Consider the following 25565-nt stretch of genomic DNA (forward strand, 5'->3'; position numbering starts at 1 on the left):
CAAAGAACAACCACGACAAGAGTATTATATTTTAAATATGTCTTTGTTTTACTGTTTAGTTTGACAAATAGTCACTGTGCTACATTTTTGTGGCCATCAAGGCCATCATCTTGAAGACATGGAGTTGGTGTCCCGCCTTTGGAGCCCACAAGGTTTTAGAGTAATTGTATATTTATATGTTTGTCTATGATGGTTATTTCTGTGCTTACACACACACCATTATGAACTTAGCCTACAAGGCGCCGACAAACAAGCGACACCACACATGATTCCTTTTCCAATTACAGTATGTTTTTTAAGTAGGCCTAACTAAATTTGTCGATATCAGTTCAATCAGCTAATGTGGTGTGGTGATGGGCGCGTTGTTATTTGCTGTCAGTATTCAGCAAAGAGAGATAGAGAAACATCTTGCATTTTATGGCAATAAAATATACGATTGTATATATTATACAGATATAAAATCCAAGATCCAGAACAGGCTCGTGACAGAAACCGGCAAGAACATGGCCACAATCTTAATATATTGCCTGTTTGCAAGTGTATGAATATACAAGAAATGCCAAAGAAAGGGAAGCGGCTTAACTCTAAACAGCCCAATGCTACACAATCCCAAAATCTGACTACACTATTTAGGAAGAGATTTACTGGTGACAGGAATCTTCAAATAAAAGGCTGTACTTTCCAAAGCATGGAACTCTGCCCAAAATAGTCAAGCTTAAAAAATGTCCAGAGTCTGCTGTGACTCATGTTACCAATTGCTGTACAAGGGAAAATGATCAGGCCCGATAGAAGGGTCATGCAGAACCCCACAACGCAAGAGTTTTACCCTCTTGGAGGCTGAACGCCGCTAGCCAGTGGCAGTGGACAGCGCAACATGGAGAGGGAGGGGTTCGGGCGGAGATAGATTTAGGCACATTTCCTTATTGATACAAATCAGAACGATCAATTCATTTGGTACATCTAAAGAATTAAATATGCATGCCTAATAAGCCTTTTGATTGAGGAGATTTACAATGGCTCACGGAGGCAAGACGTAAGTCCTCACGCGCTAATTGACCTACGCCGTCATTCACACGCTTATCATATGCATAGGACTTTCTAGCCTACGCCGCCGCCCGGTGAGCGCGTACTTTTGGGGGCGCGTTACTATTTGGGCGCATTTACTTTGGGCGCACCTATGAACGTCGCCGTGAGCTCTGACACATCTGGACGCCGGCCTGTATTGTACGGTCACCCATTCAAAATGGATGGCGGCGTGGGCGCTACGCTTGACACGTCAGTGCCGCCTTAGCTTTCTGGTTCTTTGGCACAAGTCACACCTCATATCTGACGAGGGGGTGCCAGTTTCTGACGGAGAGGCACCAGAACGGTCGCGCTTCGGCACTTTTCCAAAAATTGCAGGTAGCTCCTACCTAAGGGAGCCCGTCACATGCCGCCCAGTTTTTGCGTGGCTTGTGTCTTTACTTTAAGCCAGTGGGGCCGATCTGTTCATCTAGTCATACTGTCATACAGTCAACTAACTTTGGTTGTTATTATCATTCTGGGGTTAGCCTAGCTCTTTGCTAAAGAAATATAGAAGCTTTTTTCTACAACAGTTGAGGGTAAAGGCAACTCTTTATATGATCGATTATAGTTTATACGAAAAAATCAAGGAGCCCGAGGACTAAAGTAACAGGTATGAAATACTATATGCTGTAATAAAAGTTGTTATTAAGTAAACAAGATCAGCTTTGAAAGGGGAGCTTATTTTGTAAATATCCATAAGAAAAATAATCTGTTACAGTTCTGTTTCATATGAGGTGTGAGAGATTGGTACGTTTCTCCGAATGTTGCCTCTCAAGTAGGCTACACCAAGATTGATGCTTTTAACTCAACATTTAAAAAAAATCTTCCCGGTTGGAGCATTGCGGCCCGACGCCTGGAGGAGGTGGAGGACCCTTAGGAGAGGTTTAGGTCCCCCCCCTAACTAATCAAGTGTCGACATGGATAGGAAACTAATGCATTTTGCACATATCTTGTTTCCAATCGTATTTCTGTTTTGGTCGGTCATGCCACACGTGGCGCGAGTCATGGTAAGATGGTCCGATTAAGATGCGGTTTTGCTTTTTCTTGCACGGCCTGAAAGAAGGCTACAATGCATGGGCTGCTGATTTTTAGTATTTTTAAGCGCAGCAGACAATCATTTGTACGGCCATCGGGATGGGGCTTGAAAAATTGAAATTGGTCCTTGAGAGGGAAACAAGGTTTCCCCACCCCTGCTCTTACTGGGACAGTTTCCATGCCTTTAATGTTCAAAAAGCCTCTTTATTTTTCACATACTGGCCCCTGCTGGCTGCAGCACTCTGGCTTTTCCCCTCCTTTCTCTAAACCAGAGGGCCCAGGGTCTGCCTCTGATTGGTTGCTGGCCAGCTCTCTTGTTGATTTGGTCAACTGCCGTTGAGATGTCCCGGGCCCCTCTAGGGGGCCTATCACAACAATGCGTTGGGGCAGGTGCTGCCCAATAGCGAGAGCGAGTGCTTACGTGAGTGACGGTCATTATGTTAAGGAAGTACAAAGGTTAGTCCAATGGATTCAGGGCGGTGAGTGTTCCGCGAAAGTCCCTTGGAGAACACAGTTTTAGCGGTTTGCAGACCATTACATCAGGTCGCACCCCTTGCACGCGCGGCCCATCATAACCAGCTGCGCACACTGGAATAAGTGGAATACGTGTGCAAATTATCTTAAATTGTATTTTCGTATCCTGAACGGAGCCGCCGCCAGAGCGCCGGGTCCTCCCTGTTACCTGCAGAAGGAGCCATGCACGCCAACGCCAGGCCCGCTCTCTTTAACTCCAGGCGACTTTCTGCCGCTTTCCTCCGTTGCGTGCAGCTTGCTGATCGTTTCACCATGCGGAGGAAAGCCATTCAACTTAATTGCAGCTAACCCATTAAGGAGCTGGTGCAAATGCCACAGTTTTTCCGCCTGGGCTGCTGTCTTTTAGGTTGAAGGGGGCCCAGTTGGGCGATCTGCCTCATCTCTCATCGACAATAATGCTACACATGTGTGTTCTGCGGAGACTCACAGGACGGACGGGTCGTCCTTATTTATTATGCTGGTTTAAACCAATTTTATTTAATGTGTTTGTTAATTCGGCACATGCTTAAGTTAGGGATGGCCCCCCATCGATTTCGGCCGCTGATCGATATCGGGCCGATACCACTCTCAGCCATATCGAGTCGGTGCTCTCTGAAATGCGCGATCGCGGGAGAGCCGGATCGACATGACATAATAATACATAACACTGTTTCTTCTGTGCGCAGGCAAAACAAGCTTCGCCAAAACTGGCTTCACTAAGTCTGCGCAGTATTTTAAGGGTGGCTCCGAAAATTGGGGACAATCAAATAGCGGATATGAACGTGTGGGTGAGCCAGAAATCCTGCAGCCTCCAGGCCGCTGCTGACGGACCAGTGTGAGCGAAGCCAAAGACACTCAGGAGTTGGACCTAACACACTTGGGGCTATATTCTATCTACTCTCGACAATCAAACTATTAACAGTATTATTTTCTCTTCACGGTCGGCGTCAAGTCATTCTCGCGATCATTTGAGCCTGCATGAGGATACTGACAGGGCTGTCAGAGAGAGGAGAGGGGGGGAGAGAGGGAAAAAAGGCCTTCTGATAATTTCTCCCGTGTTATTATCCAAAGTTAATGTTAAACTGATAATATTACTTCATTTTGAATGTAATCAGTATGCTTGCGTTGTCTGTTTGGGACAGTGCCAGCTGAATAAGCCCCAATCTACTGGTATGGTTTTGAACATCACTATAAATGGAGATCCCCCATCGGCCCCGGGCCCACTCGTCGGATCGGCCCAATCGGAGCTCCCTAATGTAAGTTGCAGCTGACAGTCCACACACTCTTCCCCCGCACAGCGATGCTCCCCTGCCCCTCCTGGGTGGACGTTCACGAAGCGTCGGGGCTCTCTCTTTCCCCCCCCACAACCGTCGGCGGTCTGATAAAACTAATTTTTTTTAATGGCACTTCATATCAAAAGGTTGACCGACCCCTGATTGAATTTACATGCCCACAAAAACCTCCATCAAAGAGAGGGGAACACCAAAAATAAACCTGATTATGTGACTGTAATGTGTGTAACTGTCAGTTCTCAGAAGTTTTCAGTAATTCAGCTTGATTAACTGCAGTATCTTGTTTTTTTTATACACCTCTTCATGTGTTTTTCAGTATTGAAGCTTTCCGGTGGAGGTGCCTCAGCGACCCGGACTCCATCAACCAGGATGCTGCTGTCTCAGCTGGACGCAGTAGGTGAGCTGCAGGCGGAGCAGCAGAAGAAGCCTACCTACGCTGCCTCCTACGAAGACTTCAATCAAGGCTGATATCAACGTCTGCCTGATCGTCCAATTTCCTCAAACACTCCAGGCAATGCCGCACAACACACACACACACACACACACACGCACACACACACACAGAGAGAGACACTGTCCTGTACTGCATTCCTTAATGAACCGTACTGTATATACACAAATATACTTGTTAACCAGACAGTGCTGTGGGGTAACCATGGCAACTGACAGAGTCTCTGTGGCAATATTTTAGATCTAAATGTAGGAAGGACATGATACTGCTGTACTGTTTGTTAGTTTGAAAAGTAATTGCTCAATACTGAATTGTTGCTGATCTATTTCATTTACTTTGGGTTCCCACCATATTGAGATACTCTGATATATGTGCAAGTTTTAGAATGACAATGAATGCTTGCTTTACCATTGTAACATGTCATACTGCGTATATTGTAAACTTAATGCATATACAGTGGGGCAAAAAAGTATTTAGTCAGCCAGCAATTGTGCAAGTTCTCCCACTTAAAAAGATGAGAGAGGCCTGTAATTTTCATCCTAGGTATACCTCAACTATGAGAGACAGAATGAGAAAAAAAAATCCAGAAAATCACATTGTCTGATTTTTAAAGAATTTATTTGCAAATATGGTGGAAAATAAGTATTTGGTCAATAACAAAAGTTATCTCAATACTTTGTTATATACCCTTTGTTGGCAATGACAGAGGTCAAACGTTTTCTGTAAGTCTTCACAAGGTTTTCACACACTGTTGCTGGTATTTTGGCCCATTCCTCCATGCAGATCTCCTCTAGAGCAGTGATGTTTTGGGGCTGTCGCTGCGCAACACGGACTTTCAACTCCCTCCAAAGATTTTCTATGGGGTTGAGATCTGGAGACTGGCTAGGCCACTCCAGGACCTTGAAATGCTTCTTACGAAGCCACTCCTTCGTTGCCCGGCGGTGTGTTTGGGATCATTGTCATGCTGAAAGACCCAGCCACGTTTCATCTTCAATGCCCTTGCTGATGGAAGGAGGTTGTCACTCAAAATCTCACGATACATGGCCCCATTCATTCTTTCCTTTACACGGATCAGTCGTCCTGGTCCCTTTGCAGAAAAAAAGCCCCAAAGCATGATGTTTCCACCCCCATGTTTCACAGTAGGTATGGTGTTCTTTGGATGCAACTCAGCATTCTTTCTCCTCCAACACGTCTCGTTGAGTTTTACCAAAAAGATCTATTTTGGTTTCATCTGACCATATGACATTCTCCCAATCCTCTTCTGGATCATCTAAATGCTCTCTAGCAAACTTCAGACGGGCCTGGACATGTACTGGCTTAAGCAGGGGGACACGTCTGGCATTGCAGGATTTGAGTCCCTTGCGGCGTAGTGTGTTACTGATGGTAGCCTTTGTTACTTTGGTCCCAGCTCTCTGCAGGTCATTGACTAGGTCCCCCCGTGTGGTTCTGGGATTTTTGCTCACCGTTCTTGTGATCATTTTGACCCCACGGGGTGAGATCTTGCGTGGAGCCCTAGATCGAGGGAGATTATCAGTGGTCTTGTATGTCTTCCATTTTCTAATAATTGCTCCCACAGTTGATTTCTTCACACCAAGCTGCTTACCTATTGCAGATTCAGTCTTCCCAGCCTGGTGCAGGTATACAATTTTGTTTCTGGTGTCCTTTGACAGCTCTTTGGTCTTGGCCATAGTGGAGTTTGGAGTGTGACTGTTTGAGGTTGTGGACAGGTGTCTTTTATACTGATAACGAGTTCAAACAGGTGCCATTAATACAGTTAACAAGTGGAGGACAGAGGAGGCTCTTAAAGAAGAAGTTACAGGTCTGTGAGAGCCAGAAATCTTGTTTGTTTGTAGGTGACCAAATACTTATTTTACCGAGGAATTTACCAATTTACCAATGTGATTTTCTGGATTTTTTTTTTTTCTCATTTTTTCTCTCGTAGTTGAAGTGTACCTAGGATGAAAATTACAGGCCTCTCATCTTTTTAAGTGGGAGAACTTGCACAATTGGTGGCTGACTAAATACTTTTTTGCCCCACTGTACCTAAGAAAGCCATACATGTACATCCTCTGAATCCACCCTGTCTCTTGTTTTGTCGTTAAGTGTCATAAGACTGATTATTGTAAAGGTCACAAAGGAAAATGTTATACAATAAATGACACATGAGCTTCATTCAGCCTTCCAGGTGTATCCGATGTCTGAATGTTCGAGACTGTTTAGGGACCCCAGCATGGAGAAGGATTACATTTTTAATGATGCGTTTTTTCATTAATGTATTTCTCTAGTGATTGTACTGCTATGATCACATCTCTGCTAAATATGTCATCGATATAATAATGTGGCTTGTTTATTCTTTCTGTCTGTATCTCTTATTAATCTACCTGCAAAGGCCTTGATGTCCCTCTCATCTCCAATAACTCACTCCCCTTTTGAATTTGAGCAAATTCCTCAATGGCTGCTGGCCAGAGCTATAACAGGTTTCATCTGCTGTCTGTCTGGCTGCATAAGCTTACATGCAATGTTCACCTCACTTCAGTTGTCCCCTGTCAGTGTCTATATATCTATGCTGAGTCAACTCTACATTTAGCCTAGTCGTGCCGTGCTTGGCGGTAAGTGAAAGATTGCACACTGTGGAGGCTGCAGCTAAAATGGCTTTTGGTTATGATGAATGCCCTCGTTATAGTGTTCTGTAGCTTGAAACATTAGGCAGAAAGATACTGAAGAAAAATATCAGAAGGCCACTTTTAGCCATGGCATCGTCCAAGCTGAAGGGAAAGGTTTCGCAGGATATTTAATGCACAAGGTGTTCAAGTGCTGTGGGGAATCTGTGTCAAGGAAAACTTACATTATATTACAATTTAGCACAGCCAGAGCCTTGGCATGTTGTCTACTGCCCCAAAAAGCTCAGCTGTGAAATAAAATGTTCATCAAAAATATTATGTACGTATCTGTCAGTACCCCACTATCTTTAATTGAGGCCAGAGGGAGGATGGGAGAAGGAGTACAGAAGTGAGGGAATCTCAGAAGCATAAAATAACAACAAGGAACCGGAAAGATTGAGAGAAATGAAAGAGATTTGCAGCACTCCCCTTAGGTGTAGTGAGAGCCAGCTGGTCGTATGTCAGAAGGAAGAGAAAACGCCGGGGAGGCAGAGGAAGAAAGAAGATAGAGATGAGAAGGATGCATTTTTCATCTGAGTAATGGTGTGGTTGCAAAACCAACACTCTATATCTGATCTGAAGCCATTTTTCTTTTCGGTGTTGGTTTATTTCTGAAGCAACATAGACAAAAGACACAATGGCGTGTTCATGAGGGATTTAAAATCCTGGTCTTGGAACCGAAACAAACCATTCAGAACAAACGAACATAACAAATAAACAAAACAAAAACTCAAGATGACAACCAGACACTCCGTGGGATTATATGGCACAAACAAATGAAGTCATAAACACGGTGGGATGTGGCAACCAAACGAAACAAACAACGAAACAAAGTATTTTTTAAATTGTTTTCTTCCTATCTAAATTGCATTCATTTATATATACAACACAATAATGTACAGAATAAATATGATTTATTTTAAAAAAACGGAATCCTGGAACTGTATAAAATAAATGTCCTAAACGTGTCCATTTATGGAAAAAGTGTATGAGCCAGGGAAACAATTAGTATGATTATCTGCTTCATAAAATATTAAAATCAGAATAAAAGAGTTAAAGTAAAACATGTAATACTTTTATGATTATTTATTCACCAGTCATTAAGCCACCCTTAATAATACCAATGTTAATAAAGTTAAGTGCGAGTGTTTGTCTCGTCGCTGCCTGTCAAACAAGCAAGGCTAAAATATCCCTCTCCATGAACCTGTGGCTGTTTCCTGAGGGAATAGCACACAGCCTTGACTGCTTGCTGTCGCATAGCTACACAATTTCTGTGCCCGCGCCCACACAAACGCACACACTCACACAAACCATGGCCAAGAATAATACTCCTCCACTTCCTGCCTTAAGAAATCAATGTTAACGTTGATATTCTTTTTTTTATAAACACACGTTAGCATGTGCCCATCGGACTGTACAAACACTTGTGACGCTGAATGCATATCGAAGAACAATAAACATGCCTGAACCTAATGCTGCTTGAATCAGTGTGTGTGTTGTGTTTACTGAGTGTGTCAGCATGAGTTTAGACATGGCAGCGAGAGCGTCGGGTACACCAAGCTGTCAGCTGCCTCTGTTCTCAACGACACGCACCAAAACATTACCAGCCTCGGCTTCAGCTCCAATCCTCTGTTAGCGTTGTCAGATGAGCAAACTGAGGGCGGATAGATTGCTTGGCTTTAGGACTGGGCTGAAAATGGAGGAAGTGATGCCAGGTTCTGACAGATGGGACCATATTAGGCCCTGCCGTCCTCTGTGCATCATTTGAGTGGTTCAGGGGAGAAGAAGGTTTCCAGATCATTATATATATGTATAATTACCTCTCCACACTCAGAACTGTGCTAAAACGTATTCTGCGCAATTATTTAGAGACAAATGACTTTGTTTTAGCTTAAAGTCACTCCTTCTGTGTGGCTGTTAATCTGATGTTTCCCCTCTATGTGTTTTGATGCCCCCCCCCGCAGACAGTGTTGGTGGTCCTGACTGTTTGGCAGGATGAGTGAGGTGGACGGTCAGTTCTACAGCGTCCAGGTGGGGGACTCCACCTTCACTGTGCTCAAGCGCTACGAGCAGCTCCGCGCCATCGGCTCCGGGGCCCAGGGCATCGTATGGTGAGAGGCTGACCTTTTCTTAACATCTTAGTGGTGGTGCCAGCCCTCAGTGTTGTGTTACTGAGCAACATGTTTAGGTAATCATTTATAGTTTTGGCTGCATAATGTACTTAAATGGAAATATTTCGGATGTCTTGTGCATCATTTTCTACTTTTTCCAAAAATCCAGACAAACAGATTTTGGTGTCATTAATATGGACGTCCATTATAATATAAAATCAGCTTCCGTGGGTTAAAGGACTGGTTGACTTATGACAACTGGTTATTGTCACAGTGGAAATGAAGATATTGTTTAATTTAAAAAATATATTTCCTAGTAATTGGTGAATCTTTGAACTCTGGATTGGAACCACAGTCAGGTCTTAATTGTTGGTTTATGACAAGGTACCAAGAAAGCTAACACATTTCCATAATAGTCTGTCTATTACAGAAATAATACTAATTAGTAATTTGGCAGCCCACTGACCTGTCCTCTGGTACCACTAAAAACAGAGGGTTTTGTATTGTTAATAACAAACACATACATCCTATCGTAGGCTTGAGCACATTGTGGATGCCCGTTTTCATTTTGGACACTTGCAAGGTTGCAGTTTTGATATTATGGTTCTAATAAACATCACAGCCCGTAGTCCCTGGGGATTTGATAAACTGCCTTTGTTACTTTGCGTAGGCCTTTTTTGGTGTTCAATGTGCACAGAGAAAAACAATTATTGTACCTCTTTTACCTTGTTTGAAACACAAATGACCAGGAACAGGTAGCTAGTATTCTTCTCTTGTTCAAAATAAGTTAAAAAAAACAGCTTTGCTTTGCAGGAGGCCTTCATTTTGTTCCCTGCTAACCTTTCCTCTGTCTGTCCTCTACACATTGTGTGACCAGCTCGGCTCTAGACACAGACCTGGGTATTCCGGTGGCAGTGAAGAAGCTCTGCCGGCCTTTCCAGAACCAGACCCATGCCAAGCGGGCCTACAGGGAGCTGGTGCTGCTCAAATGTGTCAATCACAAAAATGTAAGATTTATTGTACTTCTTTGTATTTTTATAGTTCATTATTAGCATATTAATGTGTTCAAATGTACATTAAAACAGCTTGATCTGATCAAACATGCTTTTGATTCCATCCATAAGAGTGCAAAAACATATTGCAAAGTTTACATGATGTTCATATGAGCAACGGAGAATTGTTATAATACAGACTTGAAAACCATCTTTTAACGTCAGTTCTTTTTACTTCCCCATGGAGTATGTTCTTTATGTCTGGTATGGTGTGGTGTTTTTTATTTAATGAGCTGTTCAGGGCAGATAAAAACAGCTGACAGTCAAATGATAATGTAGCTTACATCCTCACATCTGTTCATGTATTGTGTAAAAAACACTTCTGAATTAGGAATTATTTTCCTGATAACTTTATTCAGCTGACGTGATTTACAGTTGTCCTTGAATATGACTGGCAGGATAAAGACTTTAATTGTCCTTTGTACTGAGAAATAATAATAATAATAAATAATAATTTAGGAGGAGCAAATGCGGGTATAGTGTCATGCCCAAGGACACAACCGCCTGACGCAGTGGTGGCCGAGGCGGGTTTCGAACTGGAGTTCCCCAACGCCCCTTGATCTGATGATCACACTGCGCCAAAACCGCCCAAATGTACAAACTTAAGAAGTAGAGAAGATCAGCTTGCTGCTATTTGGATGTCATTTCTTGCCCGAAATCAGAAAATCCAGACAAACTCACTGGAGTGCTCGCTCCCCGAAGTGCAGGAGAGAAACAGAGAGGAGTAATGGTCTGTCCCTCTGCTTGCAGATCATCCGTCTGATCAATGTGTTCACGCCTCAGAAGTCCCTGGAGGAGTTCCAGGACCTGTGAGTTGCCCTATGATGTTTTTGTCTGCACCAATCTTTCTATAGGATTCCTAGATTTAAGCAAAGGCTAGCATTTAATTAGCATCCCTCGATACCAGTGGACCTCTACTAGAGCGTTGATCTCTTTGCTTTAGTTCCCTTAATGTGTCTGTTTCTTTATGAAGTATTCTTTACTGCCTCTTTTTTATTTTCCCTCATATAGTCTCTTGTCATTTGTTTCCCTTGTCTACCATTTGGCCGGTTTGTATCCCTACTTCACTTTTTCATTCCTTCCCGGGCTCTTAGGTATCTGGTGATGGAGTTGATGGATGCCAGCCTCTGCCAGGTGATCCACATGGACCTGGACCATGAGAGGATGTCCTACCTGCTCTACCAGATCCTGTGTGGCATCAGACACCTGCACTCTGCCGGCATCATCCACAGGGTACCAGCACCAGAGGGATTGTGCTGTGGGCTAAATGTTGATCAGACCACTTTGAAGCCATCCATTTTAAATGCTGCACAGATTTGACTTTTAAACCACTTACCTCTACACAGTTACAGACAAAGATTACACTCATATTATTAGTAGGCTGTTATACTACTTGTGGAATGTTATTTCCAGTGTTGGCGGCTTAGCGTCAAGTGCGTTTGGTTAAGCTTAATAGTAAATATGACCGGTTGAGACATGAAGGAGACAAAGCTGCGTTTCAACTTATTATTGAATTTGTATTATTACAAATGTACATAAACATTCCTTTTAATAGTACATATTCCACCATCTCTAAAACCAATGAACGTCAGATTATCTGCTGGTGTTAATCATTCTATCAATTAGCCAGTTAAATTAAGTATCTAGTCTTAAAGATTTATCGGCAAGTGACATTTTAACATTTGAAAGAAAATCAGCTTGTTTAAGAGTGTTTACGAGCAAAGGATCACGTCTTTGATTCTGATGTTTACATGCAAATAGTTTCTCAAAAGAAACTGGCACCCAGACTAATCTTTTTACAGATACCAACAGTATGGAAAATATCTCAAAGGCTTTAAAGATGTTCTCTCCCCTAAGGATCTGAAGCCCAGTAACATTGTGGTGAAGTCGGACTGCACTTTAAAGATCCTGGACTTCGGCCTGGCTCGGACGGCCTGCACTAATTTCATGATGACGCCCTACGTGGTGACCAGATACTACCGCGCCCCCGAGGTCATTCTGGGCATGAAGTATAAGGAGAATGGTAAGGACATCAAGGAGCCCTTATTTAAAAAGGAAGTAAATATATTGTATTTCTAAACCAATCCTCAGACAACATTATCCGTCCCATTACAATACCTTTGACCCAATGTGAACCTTCCCAGGAACGCAATTTTTTTTTTAACACTTAAAATACCTCAAAGAGTTTTATAAATGTTAACAATAATAACTTGTATTAACCTTTCATGAAACCCAAGGACAATTTACAATAAGAAAAGGGCCGTACGGGGGGACGAAAGGGAAAGACAGTCACACAACAGGGACGAGAAAATAAGAAGATAAATAAACAAAATAAAGAAAGGCTGAGCACAAACATTTAGAGAGTTAACTGAGGCTGAAGGCCTTGACAAACAGATGTTTTTGAGTGCTTTTTAAAAATTAACCACTGAGTCAGTGGTCCTGATTTCAAGGTGACGCTGAAAGCTCTGAAAACAAAGAGCCATCATTATTGGTTGATCATTCTAACATTACATATAGAGTGGTTTCATATCATAGAGGATAATGCAGAGGTTTATTAAAGAATACTAACAACATTACATCATTTGTCCAACAGACCTGATTGTTAACAACTGACACAACAAGCATTACAGTCAAATATAAAGAACATCACAGCTGAACAGAAGATGCTGGCAGTTCAGAATAAAAAGTGCACAGTGAAAAGACTTTGATCCACTATCAGTCGGCTACAGCTGGTTATTAGAGGTCAAAGCACCACAGGGGGCCTGAACACTCGTAGAAAGGATTTATTTTTGTTGTTGCTTTTTGGGTCGATATAAAATTAACCCATAATATATCATAATTGGCTTAAGCTATTGTTACCAGATTTTGCACATTTTCTGAGGCTAACTCTGACCTCTAAAGGCATCACACTTTTATATCGATTTTTATTTTTTAAATAAATTAGCACATTTTTATAAATAACAATTTGTCAACAAACAGGGTTGAGATGAAAGTATTGTTTAAATAGCTTAACTACAAGGTGATGCAATAACAATGATCTAATGCTAGGATTTGAACCAGGAAGTGGTCAATATACTTTTTTGTAGCTTTAGTTGGACTAGCCTAACAGAAAAACAGTTGTTCCTAGTCTAAAGTGTACCTACCCCGCTAAACACAATGAACAGTGTAAGACATGTATGCATTGTGTTTGAGGATTTGACCTGGAGTGGTTTGTATGATCTGGAGACGATTAAGGAGCACACAGACCGTTCAGCTTCAGTAAAGGTGAAAATAGAGGGAAGAGAGAAGTTAATGGTTATTTTCCACGCGTGCACGCTTCAGCTAACAGCCAACCCAGATAAAAGAAACTACTTACATGCTACTCTGCTGAGCGCACACACAGGAGAAGTGATGAAGAGAGCAACAGCTGTGTAGACTGATAAGCAGAGCAGCAGAGGAGAGGAGAAAAGCCTGGAAGGCTGCGTCTGGCCAGAGAGAGAGGAGACAGCCTTAAGATGAATGTGATGAAAGCATCAGGCCATGGCTCGGCTACAGGATGGACCAATGAGACCTCAGCTACTGTTCTGCATATATTTGTTTGCCATTCAATTACAAACCATGGAGCATGTTGCTCAGCTGGCAACATCTGAAGAGTTGTTCTACTGTTTATTTCACACGCATTATACTTTATTATGTGTTTGATATTATGTTATAAATGTTACAATTATGTTCTGCATGTGTTGTTATGTTTCTCTGTTCCCAGTGGACATCTGGTCAGTGGGGTGCATCATGGGAGAGATGGTGAAGGGCAGCGTCATCTTCCAGGGAACAGATCGTATCCTTCATTGCTCTTATCCTCTCTGTTGTTGTCATCCATCAACACCCTCCATCAAACCTTTTCTTAACACAAAGTATTTCACTCATCTCTTCTTATTTTTCTAACAGCACACTTGAGTGGCAAGACATTTTGCATTTTTGCCCTCTATACACAATCTGTTAAATTGGACTTCTCATGTTTTCCAGCACAGCCCAATTTAATCAGAGAGCTTTGTGTGTTTCCTGCCCTCTTCAAAGATTATACATCTGTAGAGCTGTTTTTCGGGAAACTATAATCCCCTTAATTGATAGCGGAAATTAAATTGAAGCAATTCAAATCATTTGCATTTTTATTGGCCGTTTCTCTGTTTCTAATGGGTTTGGCACCTCTTCCCTCACCAGCTCGTTTCAGTGCCGCTGTCCATTTTCACCTGAATAGCTGAGAAAAGATGAAGGACACAGTGCGATTCGAGGATAGATTGCTTTTCACCAGGGGAAATAATGGTTTTTACTGCAATTGTTAGTCAGCCGAGCAGGTCCAGGTTCTCGTATATATATTGCTATTAACGTATACATTCATGTTTCCTTCAGCATAGTTGTACTAACTGTAGTAGCACTCTCAGGTTTTTGTTTTCCAAAATTATTTGGTTCATGACCAAATATCTGCAAAACTACAATTCCCATCAAGCTCAACTGTAGTTTGAGATTTGTGTAAGCATTTTAACATGCTAAACTAAAGATGGTGAATGTGGTAAATATTATTCCAGATTAACATTAAAATGCAAACATTGTCATTTTGAATATGTTAGCAAGCTAATGTTAGCACCTTGTTCAAATATGCACTGTGGCTCAGTACAGCCTCCAGCTCCACATATTTGCCTTGTCTGTATAATGTTTTCAGATTATGCAAAGTGCTTTCATTTCATGTATTTATCTCTGGGTTCTGTGCCTTATCAAATGTTCCTCTCATTTGCTGACACATGTACTAGCCCATAATGATGCTGAGTTGTCCCTAACGAGTGTGCTGTGCAGACATCGACCAGTGGAATAAGGTGATCGAGGTTCTGGGCACGCCCAGCCTGGAGTTTATGAACCGGCTGATGGAGACCGTGAGGAACTATGTGATGAACAAGCCGGAGTATCCTGGAGTCAGCTTAGACGAGCTTTTCCCGGACTGGGCCTTTCCCTCTGACTCAGAACATGATAAAATAAAGAGTAAGAATTATCCAAAATAATTGTTGTACTTTAAATGCATATAGTTGTTGTTCCCCTGCATAGATGTTTCAGACAATTGTCAAGTTTCATGTTTTTTTAACCTTTTTAGTCAGAGATATTTGTCTGCAATATATTGATATGACCAGACAGTTTCCAACTAAATTACAGACATAGAGGTAGAAAACGGGATGTCGTATACAACAAGTTCAGAGAGTGACCATGCAGGTCAACAGTTGTTCTGCCCTACTCTGTGGCATTTAGAGTAAGATCAGCCAAACAGAGAACACATCTTGACATTCCCGGAGATGTTACCCAACTCTGCAAGAGGAAGTAATCAGTTATCATAAAGACTGTTGAAGGAAATCATGTCATGGGCCTGTTTCCATAGTAACACTGCCCTTCCTCTGTTGCCATAACAGCAGGTCAAGCACGGGACCTGCTCTCCAAAATGCTGGTCGTTGATCCTGAATGCCGCGTCTCCGTAGAAGAAGCCCTCAATCACCCCTACATCCACGTGTGGTACGACCCCGGAGAGGCCGACGCGGTGAGGAAACTGTGTGTGTGTGTGTGTGTGTGTGTGTGTGTGTGTGTGTGTGTGTGTGTGTGTGTGTGTGTGTGTGTGTGTGTGTGTGTGTGTGTGTGTGTGTGTGTGTGTGTGTGTGTGTGTGTGTGTGCTGATAAATGTTTCTCTCTTTGTTTCACAGCCTCCTCCTCAGATTTCAGATAAGCAGCTGGAAGAGAGAGAGCACTCCATCGAGCATTGGAAAGGTGGGAGCCACTGCCCTCTAGGGCCATCTGTCTGCAGTGCAGCCAAACTTCATTCATGTTCTGATTCCAAAAGATACAGGAAACTCTTATTCCTATTAAGAATCATGTTTCTTCCATATCTACCTATTTATACGTAGGTATTCTATACACATGAAAAAAATCATCTTTGTTTGTGTTACAAGACTCTGACAAATCATCCTAAAAAAACATGTGTGTGTAAATAATAATAAAAAACAAGACCAATTAACAGCAGTTGATGAGATTTCTTCGAGCTGATGGATTCACCTCAGTTAATTAACACATATTTGGCCAATAATACACTATTTCTAATGTTCTGCATCTGAAAGGCTGCATTCTGAGCACACACTGACGACACCTAACTTTTTCTGCTTTTCCACAGAACTCATTTATGAAGAGGTGATAGATTGGGAAGAGAGGAACAAGAATGGACTGATGAAAGAAGACTGCTCAGGTACACCCATGCTCCATCTTTATTCATTAGATGCAATAATATGTTAGTGGTCACGTCCAACCCACTATTTCTTGCAGTAAACGCACTGTTTTAACTCTATATATTATTGGTATAATGACCTAAACGATATTCTGATTCTCTCCATCGTGTGTGTGATTCAGATGTGGTGTCAGGGTCCGCCTCCCAGTCTTCATCAGCCAACGACATCTCGTCCATGTCCACGGAGCACACCCTGGCGTCGGACACGGACAGCAGCAGCATCGACACGCTGACGGGAGCGCTGGACGAGAGTCAGTGAACACATCGCCTCGGTCCTCCCATTTACAATTTACAAATATCAATCAACTACCGCCTTCATTTCTTCTCTTTACTTTTTCTTCTTTCTTTTCTCCTCTGTAACCTCGAAGAATAGGTCTATTTTTCTATTTTCTTTCTGTGTGTGTCACCTAGTGGATGTTGTTGCTCTTTTCAATATCAAACTTTGTTTTGGACTGCTGCCAGGAGGTCAAAGTCTGTATTCGTTCTGAATAGAGAGCTTTATATTCTAACTGTTGGGTCAAAGGTTGGTCTTCTTTGTGGATATTGTTTACCTTCGTCAAGTATACATGCATCCAGATTGATTTTCGGGTTCCCAGGAGTAGGTGGGAGATTGTTGTCTGTTCTGTGTGCCTGTATTTTAATAGTTTTATTTTTTTAGCAAATGTTACATTGAGACCAGAGGTCATCAAATTAGAGCATAGACGCACTGAACATAGACCACAGCTGCTCTCATGCATGATAAGCCTATATGAACAAAAACTCACCATAAGTCGATCGCACCAATCATTTAATGTCCATCTGAGGATCAAACACTCATCCAGAGTTGGATCGATCCTCTCCACAGCAGTGCTTTCTACACTTTGTTTTTAAATAATTGCCTTGAGTGGTGTGGATTTTAAACTCTTCCTCCTGACAGCTAGGGAAAGCTGGGATTGCAGTGTTACATTTTTGTGTCCTGATATTATTTTCTGTTTTTAAATATGTCCCGCTCTGGCACTCATAGTGACTGTAAAGCCTTTCATTACCTATAGATAAGGTGTGCTCATTTGTTACGAATTCAACATATCTTTAGCACTATATATTGCACCCCCATTGGACATAAGGTACCGACTAACAATGTGTATATCAAAATCATAATCTTGTAAATGTTGGAGAGGCAAAAAGATACATGTTGTATTTATTTTTGTGTTCTTGCCAAATGTTGCACACAGTCACGTCGTGGCCCCGCGTAAAATCAACCTCTTGTCGAAACATTTCATTCAAAAATCAACGCATCGGCTGCTCCTTTTCTAGACCATTCCATCAGTACTGGAGCAGTCCCAAAACTCATCGTGAATCAGACTTCTTATAGAACACCTGTAGGCAGTCAAACACAAATAATGGTGTTTAACTTGCATGAAGGCATTAGAGATGCCAATAAGATACCGTAGTTCTTGTTATAAAGAAATAATCCGTTCATTTATTTTACTTCCAGTACCTCGATGTTCTGAATGCCTGTTTGATGCAGATGTTGTATTTTCTTCGCCTTGTAAGCCAGTGCGTGTGTTATATAAATGTACTGCAATTATCTCCTTCATTATCTCCTTTATAAACAGCAACTGTAAGGTAAGGAGGAAGTTGACCCCTCTACAAAAAGACACGTGGAAGTTTAAAATGAGACTGAATGAAAATCTGGACTTAAGGATTCATGATGGAAACTCGATGATGATGATGATGATGGTGGAAATGGACTGGAGCTGCTTTCTGCAGAACTTGTTGCACAGGGTGATGGAGATGCAGAATTATGACACTATGGAGACGCAGAGGACTTTATTGTACGTTATATTTTCCTTTTAAAATAACTGACCTTATTCTTTCAGTCGTATCTTTTAATGACGTGAGGAGCGGCTGATTTACCCCCACAAATCTTATCAGCTAAGGACTGAGCATTACAGTGATCAGAACATCGTTCACCATGTTTTAAAAGAAAACACATGTTCATTGTATACACTGTGCAGCTCACATCTTTGTTTTGTTTATTTCTCCTTTCATTGTCAGAGATGTCTGATTGCAATGACCACAATATAATCCCCCGGCCAACATCTTTGCCGTTACGTAACAAATAAAGTGGACATCAGTGATTATTCTTTCAGTGATGTTTTGTATATTCTCAATGAAGAAATAACTGCAGACCACCATTTTCAATTAGAGACGGAAGTATTTGGCTTTGATAGTGACAAGCTACTTTACATGATAGGCTACTCACTAGAGTTTAAAGACTAACCAGTCTTGTCCTTCTCACATACAGTTAATTTCATCACACACAATTCATTTAATTCCATACAATTCATATATTCTCTTTTCAAAAGCTTTTGACGATATACTCTGTCTTCTTGGCCTCATTGTTGAGCTCTCCGAAGGTGTCGAAGAACTGCTCCATCTCCTTCTGCAGAGTGGCGTTGCGTTGTTCTGCGGCGGCCCGGATCCTTTCAGACTCAGTGATCTTATCCTCGACGGCCTGGTACCAGTGTCGCTGCTGTGAGAGGTTTGTTTTCAACCGAACCACCTCGACCTGCAGCTCTTCATTTCTCTGCTCTAAGCTGATGGTAAATACACAAAGAAGAGGGTCGCATTAGGGTGAATGAAAGACTGAGATCTATGTTAGGTTTCTAGCAATGGCCAGCAGTGTATTTCTGAGTCAATCTAACATGTATGTTGATAGTTTCTTTAATAGGTCTGATTCTTGATGCCTTAAATGGTTAGTAGAACAGGTGGTTTATATGTTTTACTATAAGCTATAAGTATTGCCCTTTTCCTCTTGTCCTTGCCAACCAGTACCAGTGACCTTACACTGAGACTTGCTCTATCTATATCAGTAATAAATGAGGTATGTGTTGTGTCTAGGTCAGCAGCATGGCCCCTTAAATTAGCTCTCTTTCCAATGCCATGAGCTGTTTCTATAGGTCAACCACACAGGATGTGCTTTTTTTAAACGTAAAACCAAACCGCTATTTACCAACAGGAGGCCTCACTGTCTTAGGTCAGTGCAACATTATATGACACATCCAAGTGTGATATGTAGAAATGTCCACAGTACACTGAAAACACAAAAGTGGATAAAAGAATGAAGTTGTAAGGACTTAATTAGTAATAATCTTAGTACTTTCAATGATGGGAAATGTTCATGTGAACTAAAAACAGTTGTTGGTGTGCTTCAAACTAAACAGGATACAGGGTGAAGCTCGAGGTCAACTGAGCAGCACAGCTGAGTGGACACACACAATGTCTGGGCCTGGGAACATTGTGTCACCCTCCACAGCAATACACCAAGAACTGGGAAAATCTCAAGTCAGTGAACTGAAAGTGTGATACTAAAGCCAAAAGCACATTAAATGCAGGACATTTGGTTTGTCTTTGTCATGGTGTAACATCCATATTATGTTTGCTTTGTTTGAAATGGAGAAGAAAAAAGAAATGAACGTTACCTGTGTATTCGTGCCTCGTACTCCTCCCTCTGTCGGACTATTTGCTGTTGGAGACCAGTGAGGATGCTGCGGAGGGCACTGGCAGAGGGGTCTGCCAGGGGTACAGGGGGGGGCACCCTGGGAGACCAGGATGGCTGCTGGGTTTCAGCTGAGGGCCACAGAACCTGGCTCTGTTGAGGGGAAGTTGCTGTAAGACGCTGTTGAGGGTAGGACATCTGGAGCTGCAGCATCGGGTCCCCCCTCTGAAATCCACAGGATCCAGGGTCCAGCTCTGGCTCCTGATCATGCTTTTTGTCTTCTTCTGAGTTCTGGTCCTGGTTATTGTCAGCGAGGATGATCTCACAGGAGGACCAGGCACTCTTGCCTTCACTCACTCCCTCGCCGTCCATCAGTCCCTGGAAGTGCTCAGGGAGCCACGCCTGGTACATCTGCTCCTGGAAGCTGGTTTCCATCTCAAAGACGTCTTGGAGGCTGTCAGGGGTGACAGCTTCAGGGAGGTTATCGTACACAGAGAGAGCGCTCCGGTGCTCCTCGCTCTGCGATGGATTTGGGCTCTGGTTCTGATGAGATCTGTCCTCAACTTCTCTGGCTCTGTTTATGATGGGAACCCGCTCTGCTTCACAGCCCTGTCTTCCCAAAGCTCCTCTCCAGCTGCAGTAGCTGTGATCTGGCCAGGCGCCAGCCTCTCTTCCCCCACTGAGCAGTGAGGGACCCTCAGCCACAGCTGGGGCCGGACAAGGTGGAGGGCAGCAGGGGCCTGAGAGTCTGGTTACAGCCGGGCACACAACCCTGCTCTCCATTGCCTTTGCCCTTTTGCTCCCTCGCTGGGCAAAAGGTGGGCAGTTGTCGTACAAGGGGTCCGTGGAGCAGGAGCTAGCTGTGGTTGGGGTCTCAGTAGGAAGACAGTGCAGCTCCATGATCCACCCAGGCACATGTGGGTGCTGAGGGTCTTTGAACTGTCTCTCTCTCTCTCTCTCTCTCTCTCTCTCTCTCTCTCTCTCTCTCTCTCTCTCTGCTGCAACCTGGGATCCAGAGCCTCCCCTGTGCCAAGTGCTGATGTCGTGGGGAGAGGAAGGTGTAAGAGACCGTGTGTGTGTGTGTGTGTGTGTGTGTGTGTGTGTGTGTGTGTGTGTGTGTGTGTGTGTGTGTGTGTGTGTGTGTGTGTGTGTGTGTGTGTGTGTGTGTGTCTTTAAGCAGGAGTGACATCAGCTGTTACTTTAGCAGAGCTTCTGAGGGAGGGCTCAGGGTGTAATAGAGTCTGGCTCATTCCTAAAGACAGTCCCATATAACTGGAACCACAGAAATAGACAGTGGCCATTGGCACAAAGTGAGAAGCACACACAATGAACCCAATAATCTGCAGTCAATATTAGTCAAAACAGACGTTTTAGATTTAAGGACCTGATATATAATTATTTACATTTAAAGGAATGCTGCAGTGCTTACTGTGATTACTCTGACTTGTATACTGCTTCCCATGGCCCCATTAACTTAGCTGGCTCATTGATTTTTCTTCTCAGTTTTAGTGCATCCTGTCTACATTCACACTGTAGGATGAGTTCACAGCCAAGTGTTTGTACTACATAAAGTTCACCCCGCATAATCTGCTGCAGTGCATGTATCACTTTGAGGGACGCTCACCACTAAACCGGTGAAATGCTGTCAACAACAAGAGACAAAAACATGCATTATGAAATCATGGAGGTTGTGGATTGAACCCACATGATAGAGAGGGGACTTGTGTCAGGTGTTTTCTGTGTCTTTTAGTGGTGCAAATGAAGGACAGAAATTATTTAAAAGACGAAGCTGTGTATTACAGACAAAGAGAGTAAGAGGGAAAAAGAAGACGAACACAAAATCACAAAAATCCTCAAAAACGTTTCTTGTCACTGTGACTTAAAACCACAAGGTGGAGCTATAGACAACATTATGAAATGCCTACTGTAAATGGGCGGTGTAGCCTACCTTGAAATCATAAAACATTTTTTGAGGAAAAGGATGATGATTTTAGACCTATAGTATTTAGGTAAGAATGTTTTTATTTGGTGCTCACACTATAACTTATAGCTAACATCATAGTAATTTGGTTTGCCTCCAATGCATTCTTCAATTGCATGATTCTGTTTTTAATCTAAATCCAGCTTGGTCCATGTTTAAATCATATCGAGCTAATTTTTGGAGCCTTATAAAAATTAAATGAGCCCAATTGATCCACTATTGATCAACAGCCCAGTGAAGAACTCCCTCATTAGTGAGATGCCATGGAGGAACTACTATCAAAGGCAGTTCCTTTTGACAGAGGAAGCCCCCATGCAGATGCTTTGTCCTTAAATCCCCTCCAGTTTAACGGCTGCAGAGAGGAAGTGACGCCTCTCAAACTTTTGTTCAACCACTAACCACATGCGGCCTCTGTGTGCTTCAATTTCACACCACTTTTGCTCAATATTACTGAGAATAAAGCGTTCCACAGGATCCTTGGAGTGTCACTGCAATGCTTCACAAATCAAGGCCGCGCCCGCAAACTCATTTCAGCACGGCCGCATTAAACCGTCAGTTATCCGTCAACACTGATAAAACTCCACTCTTATCGGCTCTATGTAAATCACCCTGCATCCTTCAAGGCTGTGCAGACAGAGGAGAACCTTTTATCTGTTAGTACACACACATTGGAGATTTGAAATGTGGGCAGAGTTTACTCATGTCATGAATGAATGCAAGACGCTCTCTGAATACTCGGAAAGTGATGAAGGTTAGACCAGCAAAAGGCTCTGAGATGTCCCTTGTGAGACATCAAGAAAACAACCAGCAGGAACCCCACACACATGCTTTAATCTGGCTCATGCTTCACCCTGACCTCCATCTGTCATTGAACATGTGATGGACGACCCCTCCGACCAGGCCTACAAAAAGGGGGAAAGGCTGGAAAAAGTCTGACGGTTCCCTTAGACCCCAAACCACCCTTTAAGGATCTAAATTTGTTTGACCAGGGAAGTGGACGTTTGGTTAGCCGACGGATGTTTCGGCGACGTCTTATTGTGAAGAAATGTTTGGTTATCCTCCTTATTGCAGGGGGTCGAACTGGGTCTTCGCTGCCGTTTCCAAAAGAACAGGTTCCGAGAAAAGTTTTAGAGGTGCGGAATCTGAATGACGTGAGGAGGCCGACCAGGGGATGGAACGTACAAACCGGTAGGCTTTTGGGAGACGTCGTGTTTAGGTTCTTTTACCGTCGCCGAGCAGACCAGGGGAAAGGTTGGAAGGAATTTAAGGAAGGGGTGGGGGTCCCGAGCCGGAGGAAGAGGAAAGGTTGAGTCCAAGGGGGTCATTATGACGAATTCTTTTAGGTGAAGTTGGCGAAGGGACGTTAGTCGGGTTTTGTCGAGGCGACGTGGCGTTTGACGGGCCTCCCCCTGGGTCAAGGTAGTTGTTTTTTGTGGCCACCCAAACGATAGGACCGAAGGTTTTTACCCACCTTTACATCGAGCGGGTAACTTAGTCCGTTCGGTCTTTCTTAAACGTTGGAGAAGGCTCGCGTCTGGACTTTTGAGTTAAGAGAAAAGCTGAAGGGTTAAGCTTGCTATTTGATAATTGTTGTTTCGGTGAAAATATTATTGATTATTTCCCTGACCCACCGAATAGATTTCGGGTCAAAAAACCTCATTTCGTGTACTTTTACAAAAAATCGAGATACTTTTGGGGCTATCAATTGGCATTTATACTAAGACCAAAAAAAAGAAGGTTCAAACATTAAAAACCCAACCAGGCTTGGCCGTGAATAACATTCAGCGGAAACCTATTTCTTAGTCGGATTTACATATACCATTACAATTAGCGTTAGCGTGTTCAGGGACGGGTGGTTCTTTACTGTCATTTGGTCTATAGATTACGTTTACAATTAGTTATACTCGCAATATCTTAACATTCTCGGGACACCTTGGGGGAGTTGACTCATGTTTACACGTCTCCCGAAAATTTAACTTCTCACAACCATATCGACCTTATCTAACAGGAATTTTTTCGTTATATTTAGGGTTAAATCGTATCGTTGGTTTGTGTATTTGGATGTGGTGTGTACCTACTACCGTCACTGGTCGTGTAGAGGCAGACATATGTAGAATACCACTAACAAACTCTCTGTCGTTCCTCACCACAACGTACACTTACTCTCCCTCACACAAACGTCAACTTACCCCCGGAGCCACCGGCTCTGGGAACAGAACAAGAAGTTATTAGGTGTCGCCACCTTACTATGGAAACTCTTTCCAAATTAACCGTACTCCTTCTACCAGAGGACTGTTATGAAATTGTCCCAAGACAAATTTAGACCATGTAAGTCTTTCCTTTCATATCGCGGTTAATTATTAAGAAATCAATGCGGATTAATGGTAGCATCTACGTAAGTCCTTTCCTTTCCGTCGATGTGGCTAGGTTACTATGGAGTGGACTCAAGGTAAAGGACATACTTTTATTATTTATTATTTGCTAAGTCGACTGATAAGATTTTAAAATTAGACCTGTTACATATAGTTTTGTAAAACTGATATAACATTTGATTTTTGTTTCCGTCTAATAGACGACAACAACATACTTCCCGAGGTTTTGTGAATATTACCCGGCCTGCTGACAAAGGGGAATGTACACCACCGTTATTAATAATCCATAGAGTTTAACTCGAATTCAACCTTATGGGCCATATACCTTTTTAAAATGGGACTTATTCCCCGAAAAGCGGGTTAAACTCCCCTTGAGTCAATCTTATTTGGTTGTTTTTACGATTAACGAGGGGTGGAAGAGCGCTGGATTATCGCCGTATTTCAAACTGAGACACACTGGGCGGACCCGAAAACAAAAGGAGGTACACTCCGAGTCTTGGTACCGGTCAGAGGCTAATTTTGTTTGAGTCATTTTGTCAGTGGTCCCTGACAAATAGACGAGACAATCGTACGTCGATTTCGTGTGTGGGTGTTGGCTGTCCAACCCCCGTAGTTTCCTGCTCTACGTCCCACAATAGAGAGGTTTTTGTGGTGACGTACACGTCTTCCTTATGTGCAGCGCAATGTCATGGTGGGTTGAACGGACGAAAAAGGACATAGAGAGGGGAACTGCGAGGATACAACGACGGATAGCGAGGTGAGGAACAGTGAGGAACAGTGAAAGGATATGTAAGTGTAAAGGTTGGTTTGGTAATGACTGAAACAAGAAATCAACATACGGGGGTCACTATTCATAGGGGACCGGGATAAATATAACAGTACAAAGAGAATTGTTTGTTCGAAACCGACCACATAAATTAACCCCTTCCCGAGAAGATCTCCGTCTTGGGAGACAGAACAATTTGTTCCCGGGAGGAAGTTAATGAGAGGTTAGCTCTGTTTACGAATTTATCGGGGTCACGGGGAAGGAGGGGGTCTGGGCCAGGAGAGAAGAAGTAGAGTGGAAATAATAAATCTTGGTACTAGACACAACGGTACTAGGACAACAGACCGATGTTTTGTTGGGCGTGTACATGTCCTTCCACACCTTCCTGCTTCTTTTTCCTTCTCCAAGTCGCTACCCCCGCCGAAACTTCCCTTCGAATTGGGGAGACGTGACAACCGGTAGGTTCGGACAACTATCAGGCGCCCCAAAGGTTTCCG

The 25565-nt window shown here is 42.9% G+C and overlaps 2 protein-coding genes across 2 annotated transcripts in view; one reads left to right on the forward strand and one right to left on the reverse strand.

Moving 5' to 3' along the window:
• Window positions 1-18589, forward strand: part of mapk9 (mitogen-activated protein kinase 9) — a 20963-nt gene extending 2374 nt beyond the window's left edge. Inside the window, exons 2-12 of the mRNA XM_010794700.1 lie at window positions 8981-9127; window positions 10005-10134; window positions 10930-10988; window positions 11274-11412; window positions 12037-12202; window positions 13922-13993; window positions 15007-15189; window positions 15609-15733; window positions 15894-15957; window positions 16358-16429; window positions 16591-18589. Of these exons, the coding sequence (XP_010793002.1) occupies window positions 9012-9127; window positions 10005-10134; window positions 10930-10988; window positions 11274-11412; window positions 12037-12202; window positions 13922-13993; window positions 15007-15189; window positions 15609-15733; window positions 15894-15957; window positions 16358-16429; window positions 16591-16727 (1263 nt within the window). The 5' untranslated portion in view covers window positions 8981-9011 and the 3' untranslated portion in view covers window positions 16728-18589. The remainder of the gene's footprint in view (window positions 1-8980; window positions 9128-10004; window positions 10135-10929; window positions 10989-11273; window positions 11413-12036; window positions 12203-13921; window positions 13994-15006; window positions 15190-15608; window positions 15734-15893; window positions 15958-16357; window positions 16430-16590) is intronic.
• On the reverse strand, window positions 17714-21087 carry LOC104965692 (rho GTPase-activating protein 24-like). The gene is made up of 2 exons (XM_010794699.1): window positions 19933-21087; window positions 17714-19047 (listed from the first exon to the last, which is right to left on the reverse strand). The coding sequence occupies exons 1-2, from the start codon at window positions 20847-20849 to the stop codon at window positions 18810-18812; spliced, it is 1155 nt and encodes a 384-aa protein (XP_010793001.1). The 5' UTR covers window positions 20850-21087; the 3' UTR covers window positions 17714-18809.
• Between the last annotated feature and the right edge of the window lie 4478 nt (window positions 21088-25565).

This window comes from Notothenia coriiceps, unplaced genomic scaffold (genome assembly GCF_000735185.1).
Source record: "Notothenia coriiceps isolate Sejong01 unplaced genomic scaffold, NC01 NC01_scaffold00037246, whole genome shotgun sequence".
NCBI lineage: Eukaryota > Metazoa > Chordata > Actinopteri > Perciformes > Nototheniidae > Notothenia > Notothenia coriiceps.